The 18,411-nt window shown below is 45.8% G+C and overlaps 1 protein-coding gene across 1 annotated transcript in view; it reads left to right on the top strand.

Annotated features, from left to right (window-relative positions):
* The window catches only part of LOC139555342 (CUB and sushi domain-containing protein 2-like), a 993,500-nt gene that overhangs the window by 83,663 nt on the left and 891,426 nt on the right, over nucleotides 1-18,411 (top strand). Inside the window, exon 2 of the mRNA XM_071369058.1 lies at nucleotides 8,825-9,041. Coding sequence (XP_071225159.1) covers nucleotides 8,825-9,041 — 217 coding nt within the window. The remainder of the gene's footprint in view (nucleotides 1-8,824; nucleotides 9,042-18,411) is intronic.

Raw genomic sequence — 18,411 nt, forward strand, 5'->3', positions numbered from 1 at the left:
GCTCTGTCGCACGCTGGGTATGTACATAGTCAATGGTAGGCTTCGAGGGGACTCCTATGGTAGGTACACCTATAGCTCATCTCTTGGCAGTAGCACTGTAGACTACTTTATCACTGACCTCAACCCAGAGTCTCTCAGAGCGTTCACAGTCAGCCCACTGACACCCCTATCAGACCACAGCAAAATCACAGTCTACTTGAACAGAGCAATACTCAATCATGAGGCATCAAAGCCAAAGGAACTGAGTAACATTAAGAAATGCTATAGATGGAAGGAATGCAGTTTGGAAACCTACCAAAAAACAATTAGGCAACAGCAAATTCAATCCCTTTTAGACAACTTCCTGGGTAAAACGTTCCACTGCAATAGTGAAGGTGTAAACTTGGCAGTAGAAAATCTTAACAGTATTTTTGACCTCTCAGCTTCCCTATCAAATCTAAAAATCTCAAATAGAAAACCGAAGAAAATGAACAACAATGACAAATGGTTTGATAAAGAATGCAAAAATCTAAGAAATAAATTGAGAAACCTGTCCAACCAAAAACATAGAGACCCGGAAAACCTGAGTCTACGCCTTCACTATGGTGAATCACTAAAACAATACAGAAATACACTACGGAAAAAGAAGGAACAGCACGTCAGAAATCAGCTCAATGTAATTGAAGAATCCATAGACTCGAACCAATTCTGGGAAAATTGGAAAACACTAAACAAACAACAACACGAAGAATTATCTATCCAAAATGGAGATGTATGGGTAAACCACTTCTCCAATCTTTTTGGCTCTATAACAAAGAATAAAGAGCAAAAACATATACATGATCAAATACAAATCCTAGAATCAACTATTAAAGACTACCAGAACCCACTAGATTCTCCAATTACCTTGAATGAGTTACAGGACAAAATAAAAACCCTCCAACCCAAAAAGGCCTGTGGTGTTGATGGTATCCTTAATGAAATGATCAAATATACAGACAACAAATTCCAATTGGCTATATTAAAACTCTTTAACATCGTCCTTAGCTCTGGCATCTTCCCCAATATTTGGAACCAAGGACTGATCACCCCAATCCACAAAAGTGGAGACAAATTTGACCCCAATAACTACCGTGGAATATGCGTCAACAGTAACCTTGGGAAAATACTCTGCATTATCATTAACAGCAGACTCGTACATTTCCTCAATGAAAACAATGTACTGAGCAAATGTCAAATTGGCTTTTTACCAAATTACCGTACAACAGACCATGTATTCACCCTACACACCCTAATTGACAACCAAACAAACCAAAACAAAGGCAAAGTCTTCTCATGCTTTGTTGATTTCAAAAAAGCCTTCGACTCAATTTGGCATGAGGGTCTGCTATACAAATTGATGGGAAGTGGTGTTGGGGGTAAAACATACGACATTATAAAATCCATGTACACAAACAACAAGTGTGCGGTTAAAATTGGCAAAAGACACACACATTTCTTCTCACAGGGTCGTGGGGTGAGACAGGGATGCAGCTTAAGCCCCACCCTCTTCAACATATATATCAATGAATTGGCGCGAGCATTAGAACAGTCTGCAGCACCCGGTCTCACCCTACTAGAATCCGAAGTCAAATGTCTACTGTTTGCTGATGATCTGGTGCTTCTGTCACCAACCAAGGAGGGCCTACAACAGCACCTAGATCTTCTGCACAGATTCTGTCAGACCTGGGCCCTGACAGTAAATCTCAGTAAGACCAAAATAATGGTGTTCCAAAAAAGGTCCAGTCGCCAGGAACACAAATTCCATCTAGACACCGTTGCCCTAGAGCACACAAAAAACTATACATACCTCGGCCTAAACATCAGCACCACAGGTAGCTTCCACAGAGCTGTGAACGATCTGAGAGACAAGGCAAGAAGGGCATTCTATGCCATCAAAAGGAACATAAATTTCAACATACCAATTAGGATCTGGCTAAAAATACTTGAATCAGTCATAGAGCCCATTGCCCTTTATGGTTGTGAGGTCTGGGGTCCGCTCACCAACCAAGATTTCACAAAATGGGACAAACACCAAATTGAGACTCTGCATGCAGAATTCTGCAAAAATATCCTCCGTGTACAACGTAGAACACCAAATAATGCATGCAGAGCAGAATTATGCCGATACCCACTAATTATCAAAATCCAGAAAAGAGCCGTTAAATTCTACAACCACCTAAAAGGAAGCGATTCCCAAACCTTCCATAACAAAGCCATCACCTACAGAGAGATGAACCTGGAGAAGAGTCCCCTAAGCAAGCTGGTCCTAGGGCTCTGTTCACAAACACAAACACACCCCACAGAGCCCCAGGACAACAGCACAATTAGACCCAACCAAATCATGAGAAAACAAAAAGATAATTACTTGACACATTGGAAAGAATTAACAAAAAAACAGAGCAAACTAGAATGCTATTTGGCCCTAAACAGAGAGTACACAGTGGCAGAATACCTGACCACTGTGACTGACCCAAACTTAAGGAAAGCTTTGACTATGTACAGACTCAGTGAGCATAGCCTTGCTATTGAGAAAGGCCGCCGTAGGCAGACATGGCTCTCAAGAGAAGACAGGCTATGTGCTCACTGCCCACAAAATGAGGTGGAAACTGAGCTGCACTTCCTAACCTCCTGCCCAATGTATGACCATATTAGAGAGACATATTTCCCTCAGATTACACAGATCCACAAAGAATTTGAAAACAAATCCAATTTTGATAAACTCCCATATCTACTGGGTGAAATTCCACAGTGTGCCATCACAGCAGCAAGATTTGTGACCTGTTGCCACAAGAAAAGGGCAACCAGTGAAGAACAAACACCATTGTAAATACAACCCATATTTATGCTTATTTATTTTAACTTGTGTGCTTTAACCATTTGTACATTGTTACAACACTGTATATATATAATATGACATTTGTAATGTCTTTCTTGTTTTGAAACTTCTGTATGTGTAATGTTTACTGTTAATTTGTATTGTTTATTTCACTTTTGTGTATTATCTACCTCACTTGCTTTGGCAATGTTAACACATGTTTCCCATGCCAATAAAGCCCCTTGAATTGAATTGAATTGATAGAGACAGAGATAGAGATAGAGAGATAGAGACAGAGATAGAGATAGAGATATAGAGATATATATAGATAGAGATAGAGATATAGAGATATAGAGATATAGAGATAGAGATGGAGATAGAGATATAGATAGAGATTGAGATAGAGATAGAGATAGAGAGATAGAGATAGATAGAGATAGATAGAGATAGAGATAGAGACAGGGAGAGATACAGTTGAAGTCAGACATTTACATACACCTTACTTACACTTACACATCCACTTAGCCAAAAACATTTAAACTCAGGTTTTTACAATTCCTGACATTTAATCCTTTTAAAAATTCCCTGTCTTAGGTCAGGTAGGATCACCACTTTATTTTAAGAATGTGAAATGTCAGAATAATAGTAGATGTGATTTATTTCAGCTGTTATTTATTTCATCGTATTCCCAGTGGGTCAGAAGTTTAACTTTGCTTGGGGACATTGTCCATTTGGAAGAACCATTTGCAACCAAGCTTTAAAATCCTGCCATAACGATGGTCATTATGGCCAAACAGTTCTATTTTTGTTTCATCAGACCAGAGGACATTTCTCCAAAAAGTTCGATATTTGTCCCCATGTGCAGTTGCAAACCGTAGTCTGGCTTTTTTATGGCGGTTTTGGAGTTTCAGGTTATGTTGATATAGGACTCATAACAATAAATGTGCCCAAAACACGGAACATAGACGAAAAATAAAGTAATGCCCGTAACAATATCCACAATATCAGAATACACGAAACACAAACAATCCTACACAAAGACATGGTGGGGAACAGAGGAATAAATACATATGGATTTTTTTTTACAATACTTCGTTGGTTACTACATGATTCCATATGTGTTATTTCATAGTTTTTAATGTCTTCACTATTATTCTACAATGTAGAAAGTAAATAAAACCCTTGAATGTGTCAGTTTGTCCATACTTTTGACTGGTACTGTATATGCCATTTAGCAGGCACTTTTATCCAAAGCGACTTGCAGACGTCCTAGCATACATTTTACGTACGGGTGACCCCGGGATTTGAACCCACAATCCTGGCGTGGCAACATGCTCTACCAACTGAGGCATATGAGACCACATTTCATATTGACGGCAATATTTTACTAGTGGCCATAGACAAATATGCAACAGCGGAGGAAAATTAATGCAGCCTTGAGTGGGTGGACTGTGTGTGTGTGTGTGTGTGTGTGTGTGTGTGTGTGTGTGTGTGTGTGTGTTGCCCGCCAGCGATGGTGAAGTGTTATTAAAATGACCTCATCTCCTTTTCACTTATTCTCTCTCTCTCTCTCTCTCTCTCTCTCTCTCTCTCTCTCTCTCTCTCTCTCTCTCTCTCTCTTTCTCTCTCTCTCTTTCTCTCTCTATTGATGGTTAATGGAGAGAGAGTGTCAGTGAGGTTGTAAAAATAGATGTAGTGTGTCGATAGAAGAGTGGAGAAGTGGGAGGGCTAGCGATTAGCACTCCAATGTAGGGCTGGGTGTAATGTACTGTAATGTAGGGCTAGCGATTAGCACTCCAATGTAGGGCTGGGTGTAATGTACTGTAATGGAGGGCTAGCGATTAGCACTCCAATGTAGGGCTGGGTGTAATGTACTGTAATGGAGGGCTAGTGATTAGCACTCCAATGTAGGGCTGGGTGTAATGTACTGTAATGTAGGGCTGGGTGTAATGTACTGTAATGTAGGGCTAGCGATTAGCACTCCAATGTAGGGCTGGGTGGCATGTACTGTAATGTAGGGCTGGGTGTAATGTACTGTAATGTAGGGCTAGCGATTAGCACTCCAATGTACGGCTGGGTGAAATGTACTGTAATGTAGGGCTGGGTGTAATGTACTGTAATGTAGGGCTAGCGATTAGCACTCCAATGTAGGGCTGGGTGTAATGTACTGTAATGTAGGGCTAGCGATTAGCACTCCAATGTAGGGCTGGGTGTAATGTACTGTAATGGAGGGCTAGCGATTAGCACTCCAATGTAGGGCTGGGTGTAATGTACTGTAATGTAGGGCTGGGTGTAATGTACTGTAATGGAGGGCTAGCAATTAGCACTCCAATGTAGGGCTGGGTTGAATGTACTGTAATGTAGGGCTGGGTGTAATGTACTGTAATGTAGGGCTAGCGATTAGCACTCCAATGTAGGGCTGGGTGTAATGTACTGTAATGGAGGGCTAGCGATTAGCACTCCAATGTAGGGCTGGGTGTAATGTACTGTAATGTAGGGCTGGGTGTAATGTACTGTAATGTATGGCTAGCGATTAGCACTCCAATGTAGGGCTGGGTGTAATGTACTGTAATGTAGGGCTAGCGATTAGCACTCCAATGTAGGGCTGGGTGTAATGTACTGTAATGTAGGGCTAGCGATTAGCACTCCAATGTAGGGCTGGGTGTAATGTACTGTAATGGAGAGCTAGCGATTAGCACTCCAATGTAGGGCTGGGTGTAATGTACTGTAATGTAGGGCTAGCGATTAGCACTCCAATGTAGGGCTGGGTGTAATGTACTGTAATGTAGGGCTAGCGATTAGCACTCCAATGTAGGGCTGGGTGTAATGTACTGTAATGGAGAGCTAGCGATTAGCACTCCAATGTAGGGCTGGGTGTAATGTACTGTAATGTAGGGCTAGCGATTAGCACTCCAATGTAGGGCTGGGTGTAATGTACTGTAATGTAGGGCTAGCGATTAGCACTCCAATGTAGGGCTGGGTGTAATGTACTGTAATGTAGGGCTAGCGATTAGCACTCCAATGTAGGGCTGGGTGTAATGTTCTGTAATGTAGGGCTAGCGATTAGCACTCCAATGTAGGGCTGGGTGTAATGTACTGTAATGTAGGGCTGGGTGTAATGTACTGTAATGTAGGGCTGGGTGTAATGTACTGTAATGTAGGGCTGGGTGTAATGTACTGTAATGTAGGGCTGGGTGTAATGTACTGTAATGTAGGGCTGGGTGTAATGTACTGTAATGTAGGGCTAGCGATTAGCACTCCAATGTAGGGCTGGGCAACATATCAAATATGGATTAGCTCAGATGTATTCTTTAGTGTGATTTTCCACATGACCGTATCTCTAGATTCTAGTATAAAACTCTACATTATTATGAGTCTTCTTTGTCTTTATGAGCTGTGTTCTCCAAGCCCCTCCTCCATACACCAAGCCCCTCCTCCATACACCAAGCCCCTCCTCCAGACACCAAGCCCCTCCTCCAGACACCAAGCCCCTCCTCCTGACACCAAGCCCCCCCCCCCCCCTAGAGACCAATCCCCGCCCCCATACACCAAGCCCCTCCTCCAGACACCAAGCCCCCCCCCCCTAGACACCAATCCCCTCCTCCAGACACCAAGCCCCTCCCCCAGCCACCAAGCCCCCCCCCCTAGAGACCAATCCCCGCCCCCATACACCAAGCCCCTCCTCCAGACACCAAGCCCTCCCCCCCCTAGACACCAATCCCCTCCTCCAGACACCAAGCCCCCCCCCTAGACACCAATCCCCTCCTCCAGACACCAAGCCCCCCCCCCTAGACACCAATCCCCTCCTCCAGACACCAAGCCCCCCCCCCTAGACACCAAGCCCCTCCTCCAGACACCAAGCCCCCCCCCCCTAGACACCAATCCCCTCCTCCAGACACCAAGCCCCCCCCCTAGACACCAAGCCCCTCCTCCAGACACCAAGCCCCCCCCTAGACACCAATCCCCTCCTCCAGACACCAAGCCCCCCCCTAGACACCAAGCCCCTCCTCCAGACACCAAGCCCCTCCTCCAGACACCAAGCCCCTCCTCCAGCCACTCACAACAACATAGACAAAATACTCTACTGCGATCATTCCCACTGTTCTTCAAAGAGAGGATGCCATAATGACAGAGATAACGTAGTCTAAGCTACTGAAAACAGCCTTTTTTTTTACACGATTAAATTACGACAGGAGCGTTTGATTCTTATTAAAGAGATGGAGTCCAGACAGGCTACTTTAGGAAACGTTGGCCTAGAAAGAGATAATCAACTCACAAACGTACGCCCTTGTAAAAACACTTGTCAATCAAATCCACCGGCATATACCAGGCACGAGCAAATGTTTGTCCTTCCATTAAAACGTATATAAAAACCTAAGCCTACCATAGGCCTTCTGAAAGTACGCCGTACGATAATGACTTGACAGGGAACGTATAAAGGGGACAGCTGTACTATAGTATTATATAGTATGAAGATGAAATGAACAATAAAATAGAAACAAATACCTTCAACATGTCCGTAGTCTATTCATCAGCGACGCTGATTATCGACGGGGAGAATACTGGAACGATTATTATTATTTGAATGGATGTAAAAAATTGAAAATATGAAAAAATGATTTAAGTTTATTAAAAGGACGTTGTTGATTTACTTTGTGAGGTGAAGAAAAATGACATAAGTCCAGCTGGGCTCTTTTCTATATTTAACATGTGTGAGAAGCCTGGTTTCTTCTATGAGGTTATCAACATTAAGAGGAGAAAACCAGACAACAGACAGTTTGTTGACGGAAGTCCCATAGTTTATAGAACATTATCAATTGGGAAGAGGACATACGTTTGATCGACTGAGTCAGCAAAACAAACTCCCACTAAATATAAAGTTAAAACTATATATATATATATATATATATATATAAATTAAGTAACTGTAAAAAATAGGCCTACATTCATTTATATAGGCCTATTATATATTTATATAAATATAAATGAATGTAGGCCTATTTAAACATTTTTTACAGTTATTTTATTTATTATTATTTGACCCTGCTGGTCATCTATGAAAATTTGAACATCTTGGCCATGTTCTGTTATAATCTCCACCCGGCACAGCCAGAAGAGGACTGGCCACCCCTCATAGCCTGGTTCCTCTCTAGGTTTCTTCCTTAGGTTCTGGCCGTTCTAGGGAGTTTTTCCTAGCCGCCGTGCTTCTACACCTGCATTGCTTGCTGTTTGGGGTTTTAGGCTGGGTTTCTGTACAGCACTTTGTGACATCAGCTGATGTAAGAAGGGCTATATAAATACATTTGATTTGATTTGATTTGATTTTCATGATGGTCTTTATACATAACCATCAGTTAAACAGTTATTTAATTACTGTCACAGTGTGTTTATATGTGTCCAGGTGGGTGTGTGTGTGTGTGTGTGTATGTGTGTGTGTGTGTTTGTGTGTGTGTGTGTGTGTGTGTGTGTGTGTGTGTGTGTGTGTGTGTGTGTGTGTGTGTGTGTGTGTGTGTGTGTGTGTGTGTGTGTGTGTGTGTGTGTGTGTGTGTGTGTGTGTGTGTGTTCGTGTGTGTGTTCGTGTGTGCAGTTCTTTATGTGTGTGTAAACCTGTGTTTATACGCTTACTTGTTTGTAATGCAACACGGTATACTATAGAAGCACAGATTAAAGCACTGACCGAGAAACCGTTCAGGGTGACAGGACTCTCTCGGGTTTCAGGAAGGCAGTAGTGATGCGCTCGGCCGTCTGTTTTCTAGCTTTTCAGAGCGATTACATTTCTCTAGCCGCATCCCTCAGCTTCTTACCAAAACAGTGGCAGGGTTTCGGTTTGTTGTCAATTCAACTGCAAATATCTCTTCAATGCTACTTACTATACGTTGCTTAGTCTACTTTGCTAACAACATCTTCTTCTTCTCTCCATCCATCCCCCCTTCCCTCCCTCCTTTTCCCCCTATCTCCCTCCCCACCCTCCCATCTCCCCCCCAACAGCTCAGAACTGCAGTTATACTCTCCAGAACCCCAACGGTACGATAGAGAGCCCTGGCTACCCATACGGTTACCCCAACTATGCCAACTGTACGTGGGTGATCCTGGCAGCGGAACACAACAGGATACAGCTGGTGTTCCAAGGCTTCGCTCTAGAGGAAGACTTCGACCTGCTGTCTGTCTACGATGGCCCGCCCAGCCCGGGAAATCTTAGGACAAGGTCAGAATGATGAACGTGGATGATTTGTGATAACATTGTGTTGGTCTTAATATGGACAGGAGTTTTCCTTGGCCAGGTGGAGTCATGTCTTCCTGATGCATTGATGCATTGAGTCATGATGCATTGAGTCATGTCTTCCTGATGCATTGAGGTGGCACTAGTATCTGCAATGTGAGATGATTCAACATAGTGATGATTCCACATATCTCCCAGTGAGGTCAGTGTTCAGAGTAGGGCACTGGAGAATAAACTGGCCCTTTGGATTAGCACTAATTAACATCAGTCTGCAGTGGGCAGTAGCACTAACATCAGTGGGCAGTAGACACTAACATCAGTCTGTAGTGGGCAGTAGACACTAACATCAGTCTGTAGTGGGCAGTAGACACTAACATCAGTCTGTAGTGGGCAGTAGCACTAACATCAGTCTGCAGTCTGCAGTGGGCAGTAGACACTAACATCAGTCTGTAGTGGACAGTAGCACTAACATCAGTCTGCAGTCTGCAGTGGGCAGTAGACACTAACAACAGTCTGTAGTGGGTAGTAGACACTAGCATCAGTCTGCAGTGGGCAGTAGATACTAACATCAGTCTGTAGTGGGCAGTAGCACTAACATCAGTCTGCAGTGGGCAGTAGCACTAACATCAGTCTGCAGTGGGCAGTAGCACTAACATCAGTCTGTAGTGGGCAGTAGACTCTAACATCAGTCTGTAGTGGGCAGTGGCACTAACATCAGTCTGCAGTCTGCAGTGGGCAGTAGACACTAACATCAGTCTGTAGTGGGCAGTAGCCACTAACATCAGTCTGTAGTGGGCAGTAGCCACTAACATCAGTCTGTAGTGGGCAGTAGCAATAACATCAGTCTGCAGTGATCAGTAGACACTAACATCAGTCTGTAGTGGGCAGTAGCACTAACATCAGTCTGCAGTGGGCAGTAGCACTAACATTATTCTGCAGTCTGCAGTGGGCAGTAGACACTAACATCAGTCTGCAGTGGGCAGTAAACACTAACATCAGTCTGCAGTGGGCAGTAGCACTAACATCATTCTGTAGTGGGCAGTAGACACTAACATCAGTCTGCAGTGGGCAGTAGACACTAACATCAGTCTGCAGTGGGCAGTAGACACTAACATCAGTCTGTAGTGGGCAGTAGACACTAACATCAGTCTGCAGTGGGCAGTAGCACTAACATCAGTCTGTAGTGGGCAGTAGCACTAACATCATTCTGTAGTGGGCAGTAGACACTAACATCAGTCTGCAGTGGGCAGTAGCACTAACATCAGTCTGTAGTGGGCAGTAGCACTAACATCATTCTGTAGTGGGCAGTAGACACTAACATCAGTCTGCAGTGGGCAGTAGACACTAACATCAGTCTGTAGTGGGCAGTAGCACTAACATCAGTCTGTAGTGGGCAGTAGCACTAACATCAGTCTGCAGTCTGCAGTGGGCAGTAGACACTAGCATCAGTCTGCAGTGGGCAGTAGCACTAACATCAGTCTGTAGTGGGCAGTAGCACTAACATCAGTATGCAGTCTGCAGTGGGCAGTAGACACTAACATCAGTCTGTAGTGGGCAGTAGCACTAACATCATTCTGTAGTGGGCAGTAGCACTAACATCAGTCTGTAGTGGGCAGTAGACACTAACATCAGTCTGTAGTGGGCAGTAGACACTAACATCAGTCTGCAGTGGGCAGTAGACACTAACATCAGTCTGTAGTGGGCAGTAGCACTAACATCAGTCTGTAGTGGGCAGTAGACACTAACATCAGTCTGCAGTGGGCAGTAGACACTAACATCAGTCTGCAGTGGGCAGTAGACACTAACATCAGTCTGTAGTGGGCAGTAGCACTATCATCAGTCTGCAGTGGGCAGTAGACACTAACATCATTCTGTAGTGGGCAGTAGCACTAACATCAGTCTGTAGTGGGCAGTAGACACTAACATCAGTCTGTAGTGGGCAGTAGCACTAACATCAGTCTGTAGTGGGCAGTAGACACTAACATCAGTCTGCAGTGGGCAGAAGATACTAACATCAGTCTGTAGTGGGCAGTAGACACTAACATCAGTCTGTAGTGGGCAGTAGACACTAACATCAGTCTGTAGTGGGCAGTAGCACTAACATCAGTCTGCAGTGGGCAGTAGACACTAACATCAGTCTGTAGTGGGCAGTAGCACTAACATCAGTCTGTAGTGGGCAGTAGCACTAACATCAGTCTGCAGTGGGCAGTAGACACTAACATCAGTCTGTAGTGGGCAGTAGCACTAACATCAGTCTGTAGTGGGCAGTAGCACTAACATCAGTCTGTAGTGGGCAGTAGCACTAACATCAGTCTGTAGTGGGCAGTAGCACTAACATCAGTCTGTAGTGGGCAGTAGCACTAACATCAGTCTGCAGTGGGCAGTAGCACTAACATCAGTCTGTAGTGGGCAGTAGCACTAACATCAGTCTGTAGTGGGCAGTAGACACTAACATCAGTCTGTAGTGGGCAGTAGCACTAACATCAGTCTGCAGTCTGCAGTGGGCAGTAGACACTAACATCAGTCTGTAGTGTGCAGTAGCACTAACATCAGTCTGCAGTCTGCATTGGGCAGTAGACACTAACAACAGTCTGTAGTGGGTAGTAGACACTAGCATCAGTCTGCAGTGGGCAGTAGATACTAACATCAGTCTGCAGTGGGCAGTAGACACTAACATCAGTCTGTAGTGGGCAGTAGCACTAACATCAGTCTGTAGTGGGCAGTAGCACTAACATCAGTCTGCAGTGGGCAGTAGACACTAACATCAGTCTGTAGTGGGCAGTAGCACTAACATCAGTCTGTAGTGGGCAGTAGCACTAACATCAGTCTGTAGTGGGCAGTAGCACTAACATCAGTCTGTAGTGGGCAGTAGCACTAACATCAGTCTGCAGTGGGCAGTAGACACTAACATCAGTCTGTAGTGGGCAGTAGACACTAACATCAGTCTGCAGTGGGCAGTAGACACTAACATCAGTCTGTAGTGGGCAGTAGCACTAACATCAGTCTGTAGTGGGCAGTGGGCAGTAGCACTAACATCAGTCTGTAGTGGGCAGTAGCACTAACATCAGTCTGTAGTGGGCAGTAGACACTAACATCAGTCTGTAGTGGGCAGTAGCACTAACATCAGTCTGCAGTGGGCAGTAGCACTAACAGCAGTCTGCAGTGGGCAGTAGCACTAACATCAGTCTGTAGTGGGCAGTAGACACTAACATCAGTCTGTAGTGGGCAGTAGACACTAACATCAGTCTGTAGTGGGCAGTAGCACTAACATCAGTCTGCAGTGGGCAGTAGCACTAACAGCAGTCTGCAGTGGGCAGTAGACACTAACATCAGTCTGTAGTGGGCAGTGGGCAGTAGACACTAACATCAGTCTGCAGTCTGCAGTGGGCAGTAGACACTAACATCATTCTGTAGTGGGCAGTAGCACTAACATCAGTCTGTAGTGGGCAGTAGCACTAACATCAGTCTGCAGTGGGCAGTAGCACTAACATCAGTCTACAGTGGGCAGTAGCACTAACATCAGTCTGCAGTCTGCAGTGGGCAGTAGCACTAACATCAGTCTGCAGTGGGCAGTAGACACTAACATCAGTCTACAGTGGGCAGTAGCACTAACATCAGTCTACAGTGGGCAGTAGCACTAACATCAGTCTGCAGTCTGCAGTGGGCAGTAGACACTAACATCAGTCTGCAGTGGGCAGTAAACACTAACATCAGTCTGTAGTGGGCAGTAGCACTAACATCAGTCTGTAGTGGGCAGTAACAGTAACATCAGTCTGCAGTCTGCAGTGGGCAGTAGACACTAGCATCAGTCTGCAGTGGGCAGTAGCCACTAACATCAGTCTGTAGTGGGCAGTAGCACTAACATCATTCTGTAGTGGGCAGTAGACACTAACATCAGTCTGTAGTGGGCAGTAGACACTAACATCAGTCTGCAGTGGGCAGTAGCACTAACATCAGTCTGCAGTCTGCAGTGGGCAGTAGACACTAACATCAGTCTGTAGTGGGCAGTAGCACTAACATCAGTCTGCAGTCTGCAGTGGGCAGTAGACACTAACAACAGTCTGTAGTGGGTAGTAGACACTAGCATCAGTCTGCAGTGGGCAGTAGATACTAACATCAGTCTGTAGTGGGCAGTAGCACTAACATCAGTCTGTAGTGGGCAGTAGCACTAACATCAGTCTGTAGTGGGCAGTAGCACTAACATCAGTCTGTAGTGGGCAGTAGCACTAACATCAGTCTGTAGTGGGCAGTAGCACTAACATCAGTCTGTAGTGGGCAGTAGCACTAACATCAGTCTGCAGTGGGCAGTAGCACTAACATCAGTCTATAGTGGGCAGTAGACACTAACATCAGTCTGCAGTGGGCAGTAGGCACTAACATCAGTCTGCAGTGGGCAGTAGCACTAACATCAGTCTGCAGTGGGCAGTAGCACTAACATCAGTCTGTAGGGGCAGTAGACACTAACATCAGTCTGTAGTGGGCAGTAGACACTAACATCAGTCTGTAGTGGGCAGTAGCACTAACATCAGTCTGTAGTGGGCAGTAGACACTAACATCAGTCTGCAGTTGGCAGTAGCACTAACATCAGTCTGTAGTGGGCAGTAGCACTAACATCAGTCTGTAGTGGGCAGTGGCACTAACATCAGTCTGCAGTCTGCAGTGGGCAGTAGACACTAACATCAGTCTGTAGTGGGCAGTAGACACTAACATCAGTCTGTAGTGGGCAGTAGACACTAACATCAGTCTGTAGTGGGCAGTAGACACTAACATCAGTCTGTAGTGGGCAGTAGACACTAACATCAGTCTGCAGTTGGCAGTAGCACTAACATCAGTCTGTAGTGGGCAGTAGCACTAACATCAGTCTGTAGTGGGCAGTAGCACTAACATCAGTCTGTAGTGGGCAGTAGCACTAACATCAGTCTGTAGTGGGCAGTAGCACTAACATCAGTCTGCAGTCTGCAGTGGGCAGTAGCCACTAACATCAGTCTGTAGTGGGCAGTAGACACTAACATCAGTCTGTAGTGGGCAGTAGCACTAACATCAGTCTGCAGTTGGCAGTAGCACTAACATCAGTCTGTAGTGGGCAGTAGCACTAACATCAGTCTGCAGTGGGCAGTAGCACTAACATCAGTCTGTAGTGGGCAGTAGCACTAACATCAGTCTGCAGTCTGCATTGGGCAGTAGACACTAACAACAGTCTGTAGTGGGTAGTAGACACTAGCATCAGTCTGCAGTGGGCAGTAGATACTAACATCAGTCTGTAGTGGGCAGTAGCACTAACATCAGTCTGCAGTGGGCAGTAGACACTAACATCAGTCTGTAGTGGGCAGTAGACACTAACATCAGTCTGCAGTGGGCAGTAGACACTAACATCAGTCTGTAGTGGGCAGTAGCACTAACATCAGTCTGCAGTGGGCAGTAGACACTAACATCAGTCTGTAGTGGGCAGTAGACACTAACATCAGTCTGCAGTGGGCAGTAGACACTAACATCAGTCTGTAGTGGGCAGTAGCACTAACATCAGTCTGTAGTGGGCAATGGGCAGTAGCACTAACATCAGTCTGTAGTGGGCAGTAGCACTAACATCAGTCTGTAGTGGGCAGTAGACACTAACATCAGTCTGTAGTGGGCAGTAGCACTAACATCAGTCTGCAGTGGGCAGTAGCACTAACAGCAGTCTGCAGTGGGCAGTAGCACTAACATCAGTCTGTAGTGGGCAGTAGACACTAACATCAGTCTGTAGTGGGCAGTAGACACTAACATCAGTCTGTAGTGGGCAGTAGCACTAACATCAGTCTGCAGTGGGCAGTAGCACTAACAGCAGTCTGCAGTGGGCAGTAGACACTAACATCAGTCTGTAGTGGGCAGTGGGCAGTAGACACTAACATCAGTCTGCAGTCTGCAGTGGGCAGTAGACACTAACATCATTCTGTAGTGGGCAGTAGCACTAACATCAGTCTGTAGTGGGCAGTAGCACTAACATCAGTCTGCAGTGGGCAGTAGCACTAACATCAGTCTACAGTGGGCAGTAGCACTAACATCAGTCTGCAGTCTGCAGTGGGCAGTAGCACTAACATCAGTCTGCAGTGGGCAGTAGACACTAACATCAGTCTACAGTGGGCAGTAGCACTAACATCAGTCTACAGTGGGCAGTAGCACTAACATCAGTCTGCAGTCTGCAGTGGGCAGTAGACACTAACATCAGTCTGCAGTGGGCAGTAAACACTAACATCAGTCTGTAGTGGGCAGTAGCACTAACATCAGTCTGTAGTGGGCAGTAACAGTAACATCAGTCTGCAGTCTGCAGTGGGCAGTAGCCACTAACATCAGTCTGTAGTGGGCAGTAGACACTAACATCAGTCTGTAGTGGGCAGTAGACACTAACATCAGTCTGTAGTGGGCAGTAGCACTAACATCAGTCTGCAGTTGGCAGTAGCACTTACATCAGTCTGTAGTGGGCAGTAGCACTAACATCAGTCTGCAGTGGGCAGTAGCACTAACATCAGTCTGCAGTGGGCAGTAGCACTAACATTATTCTGCAGTCTGCAGTGGGCAGTAGACACTAACATCAGTCTGCAGTGGGCAGTAAACACTAACATCAGTCTACAGTGGGCAGTAGCACTAACATCAGTCTGTAGTGGGCAGTAGCACTAACATCAGTCTGTAGTGGGCAGTAGCACTAACATCAGTCTGTAGTGGGCAGTAGCACTAACATCAGTCTGCAGTGGGCAGTAGCACTAACATCAGTCTGTAGTGGGCAGTGGCACTAACATCAGTCTGTAGTGGGCAGTAGACACTAACATCAGTCTGTAGTGGGCAGTAGCACTAACATCAGTCTGTAGTGGGCAGTAGCACTAACATCAGTCTGTAGTGGGCAGTAGCACTAACATCAGTCTGTAGTGGGCAGTAGCACTAACATCAGTCTGTAGTGGGCAGTAGCACTAACATCAGTCTGCAGTCTGCAGTGGGCAGTAGACACTAGCATCAGTCTGCAGTGGGCAGTAGCCACTAACATCAGTCTGTAGTGGGCAGTAGCACTAACATCAGTCTGCAGTCTGCAGTGGGCAGTAGACACTAACATCAGTCTGTAGTGGGCAGTAGCACTAACATCAGTCTGCAGTCTGCATTGGGCAGTAGACACTAACAACAGTCTGTAGTGGGTAGTAGACACTAGCATCAGTCTGCAGTGGGCAGTAGATACTAACATCAGTCTGTAGTGGACAGTAGCACTAACATCAGTCTGCAGTGGGCAGTAGCACTAACATCAGTCTGCAGTCTGCATTGGGCAGTAGCACTAACATCAGTCTGTAGTGGGCAGTAGCACTAACATCAGTCTGTAGTGGGCAGTAGCACTAACATCAGTCTGTAGTGGGCAGTAGCACTAACATCAGTCTGTAGTGGGCAGTAGACACTAACATCAGTCTGTAGTGGGCAGTAGCACTAACACCAGTCTGTAGTGGGCAGTAGCACTAACATCAGTCTGTAGTGGGCAGTAGCACTAACATCAGTCTGTAGTGGGCAGTAGACACTAACATCAGTCTGTAGTGGGCAGTAGCACTAACATCAGTCTGTAGTGGGCAGTAGACACTAACATCAGTCTGTAGTGGGCAGTAGCACTAACATCAGTCTGTAGTGGGCAGTAGCACTAACATCAGTCTGTAGTGGGCAGTAGACACTAACATCAGTCTGTAGTGGGCAGTAGCACTAACATCAGTCTGTAGTGGGCAGTAGACACTAACATCAGTCTGTAGTGGGCAGTAGACATTAACATCAGTCTGTAGTGGGCAGTATACACTAACATCAGTCTGTAGTGGGCAGTAGCACTAACAGCAGTCTGCAGTGGGCAGTAGCACTAACATCAGTCTGTAGTGGGCAGTAGCACTAACATCAGTCTACAGTCTGCAGTGGGCAGTAGACACTAACATCAGTCTGTAGTGGGCAGTAGACACTAACATCAGTCTGTAGTGGGCAGTAGACACTAACATCAGTCTGTAGTGGGCAGTAGACACTAACATCAGTCTGTAGTGGGCAGTAGACACTAACATCAGTCTGTAGTGGGCAGTAGACACTAACATCAGTCTGTAGTGGGCAGTAGCACTAACAGCAGTCTGCAGTGGGCAGTAGCACTAACATCAGTCTGTAGTGGGCAGTAGACACTAACATCAGTCTACAGTCTGCAGTGGGCAGTAGACACTAACATCAGTCTGTAGTGGGCAGTAGACACTAACATCAGTCTGTAGTGGGCAGTAGCACTAACATCAGTCTGTAGTGGGCAGTGGCACTAACATCAGTCTGTAGTGGGCAGTAGACACTAACATCAGTCTGTAGTGGGCAGTAGCACTAACATCAGTCTGCAGTGGGCAGTAGCACTAACATTATTCTGCAGTCTGCAGTGGGCAGTAGACACTAACATCAGTCTGCAGTGGGCAGTAAACACTAACATCAGTCTACAGTGGGCAGTAGCACTAACATCAGTCTGTAGTGGGCAGTAGCACTAACATCAGTCTGTAGTGGGCAGTAGCACTAACATCAGTCTGTAGTGGGCAGTAGCACTAACATCAGTCTGCAGTGGGCAGTAGCACTAACATCAGTCTGTAGTGGGCAGTGGCACTAACATCAGTCTGTAGTGGGCAGTAGACACTAACATCAGTCTGTAGTGGGCAGTAGCACTAACATCAGTCTGTAGTGGGCAGTAGCACTAACATCAGTCTGTAGTGGGCAGTAGCACTAACATCAGTCTGTAGTGGGCAGTAGCACTAACATCAGTCTGCAGTCTGCAGTGGGCAGTAGACACTAGCATCAGTCTGCAGTGGGCAGTAGCCACTAACATCAGTCTGTAGTGGGCAGTAGCACTAACATCAGTCTGCAGTCTGCAGTGGGCAGTAGACACTAACATCAGTCTGTAGTGGGCAGTAGCACTAACATCAGTCTGCAGTCTGCATTGGGCAGTAGACACTAACAACAGTCTGTAGTGGGTAGTAGACACTAGCATCAGTCTGCAGTGGGCAGTAGATACTAACATCAGTCTGTAGTGGACAGTAGCACTAACATCAGTCTGCAGTGGGCAGTAGCACTAACATCAGTCTGCAGTCTGCATTGGGCAGTAGCACTAACATCAGTCTGTAGTGGGCAGTAGCACTAACATCAGTCTGTAGTGGGCAGTAGCACTAACATCAGTCTGTAGTGGGCAGTAGCACTAACATCAGTCTGTAGTGGGCAGTAGACACTAACATCAGTCTGTAGTGGGCAGTAGCACTAACATCAGTCTGTAGTGGGCAGTAGCACTAACATCAGTCTGTAGTGGGCAGTAGCACTAACATCAGTCTGTAGTGGGCAGTAGACACTAACATCAGTC

This window comes from Salvelinus alpinus, chromosome 26 (genome assembly GCF_045679555.1).
Source record: "Salvelinus alpinus chromosome 26, SLU_Salpinus.1, whole genome shotgun sequence".
Taxonomy (NCBI): Eukaryota; Metazoa; Chordata; class Actinopteri; order Salmoniformes; family Salmonidae; genus Salvelinus; species Salvelinus alpinus.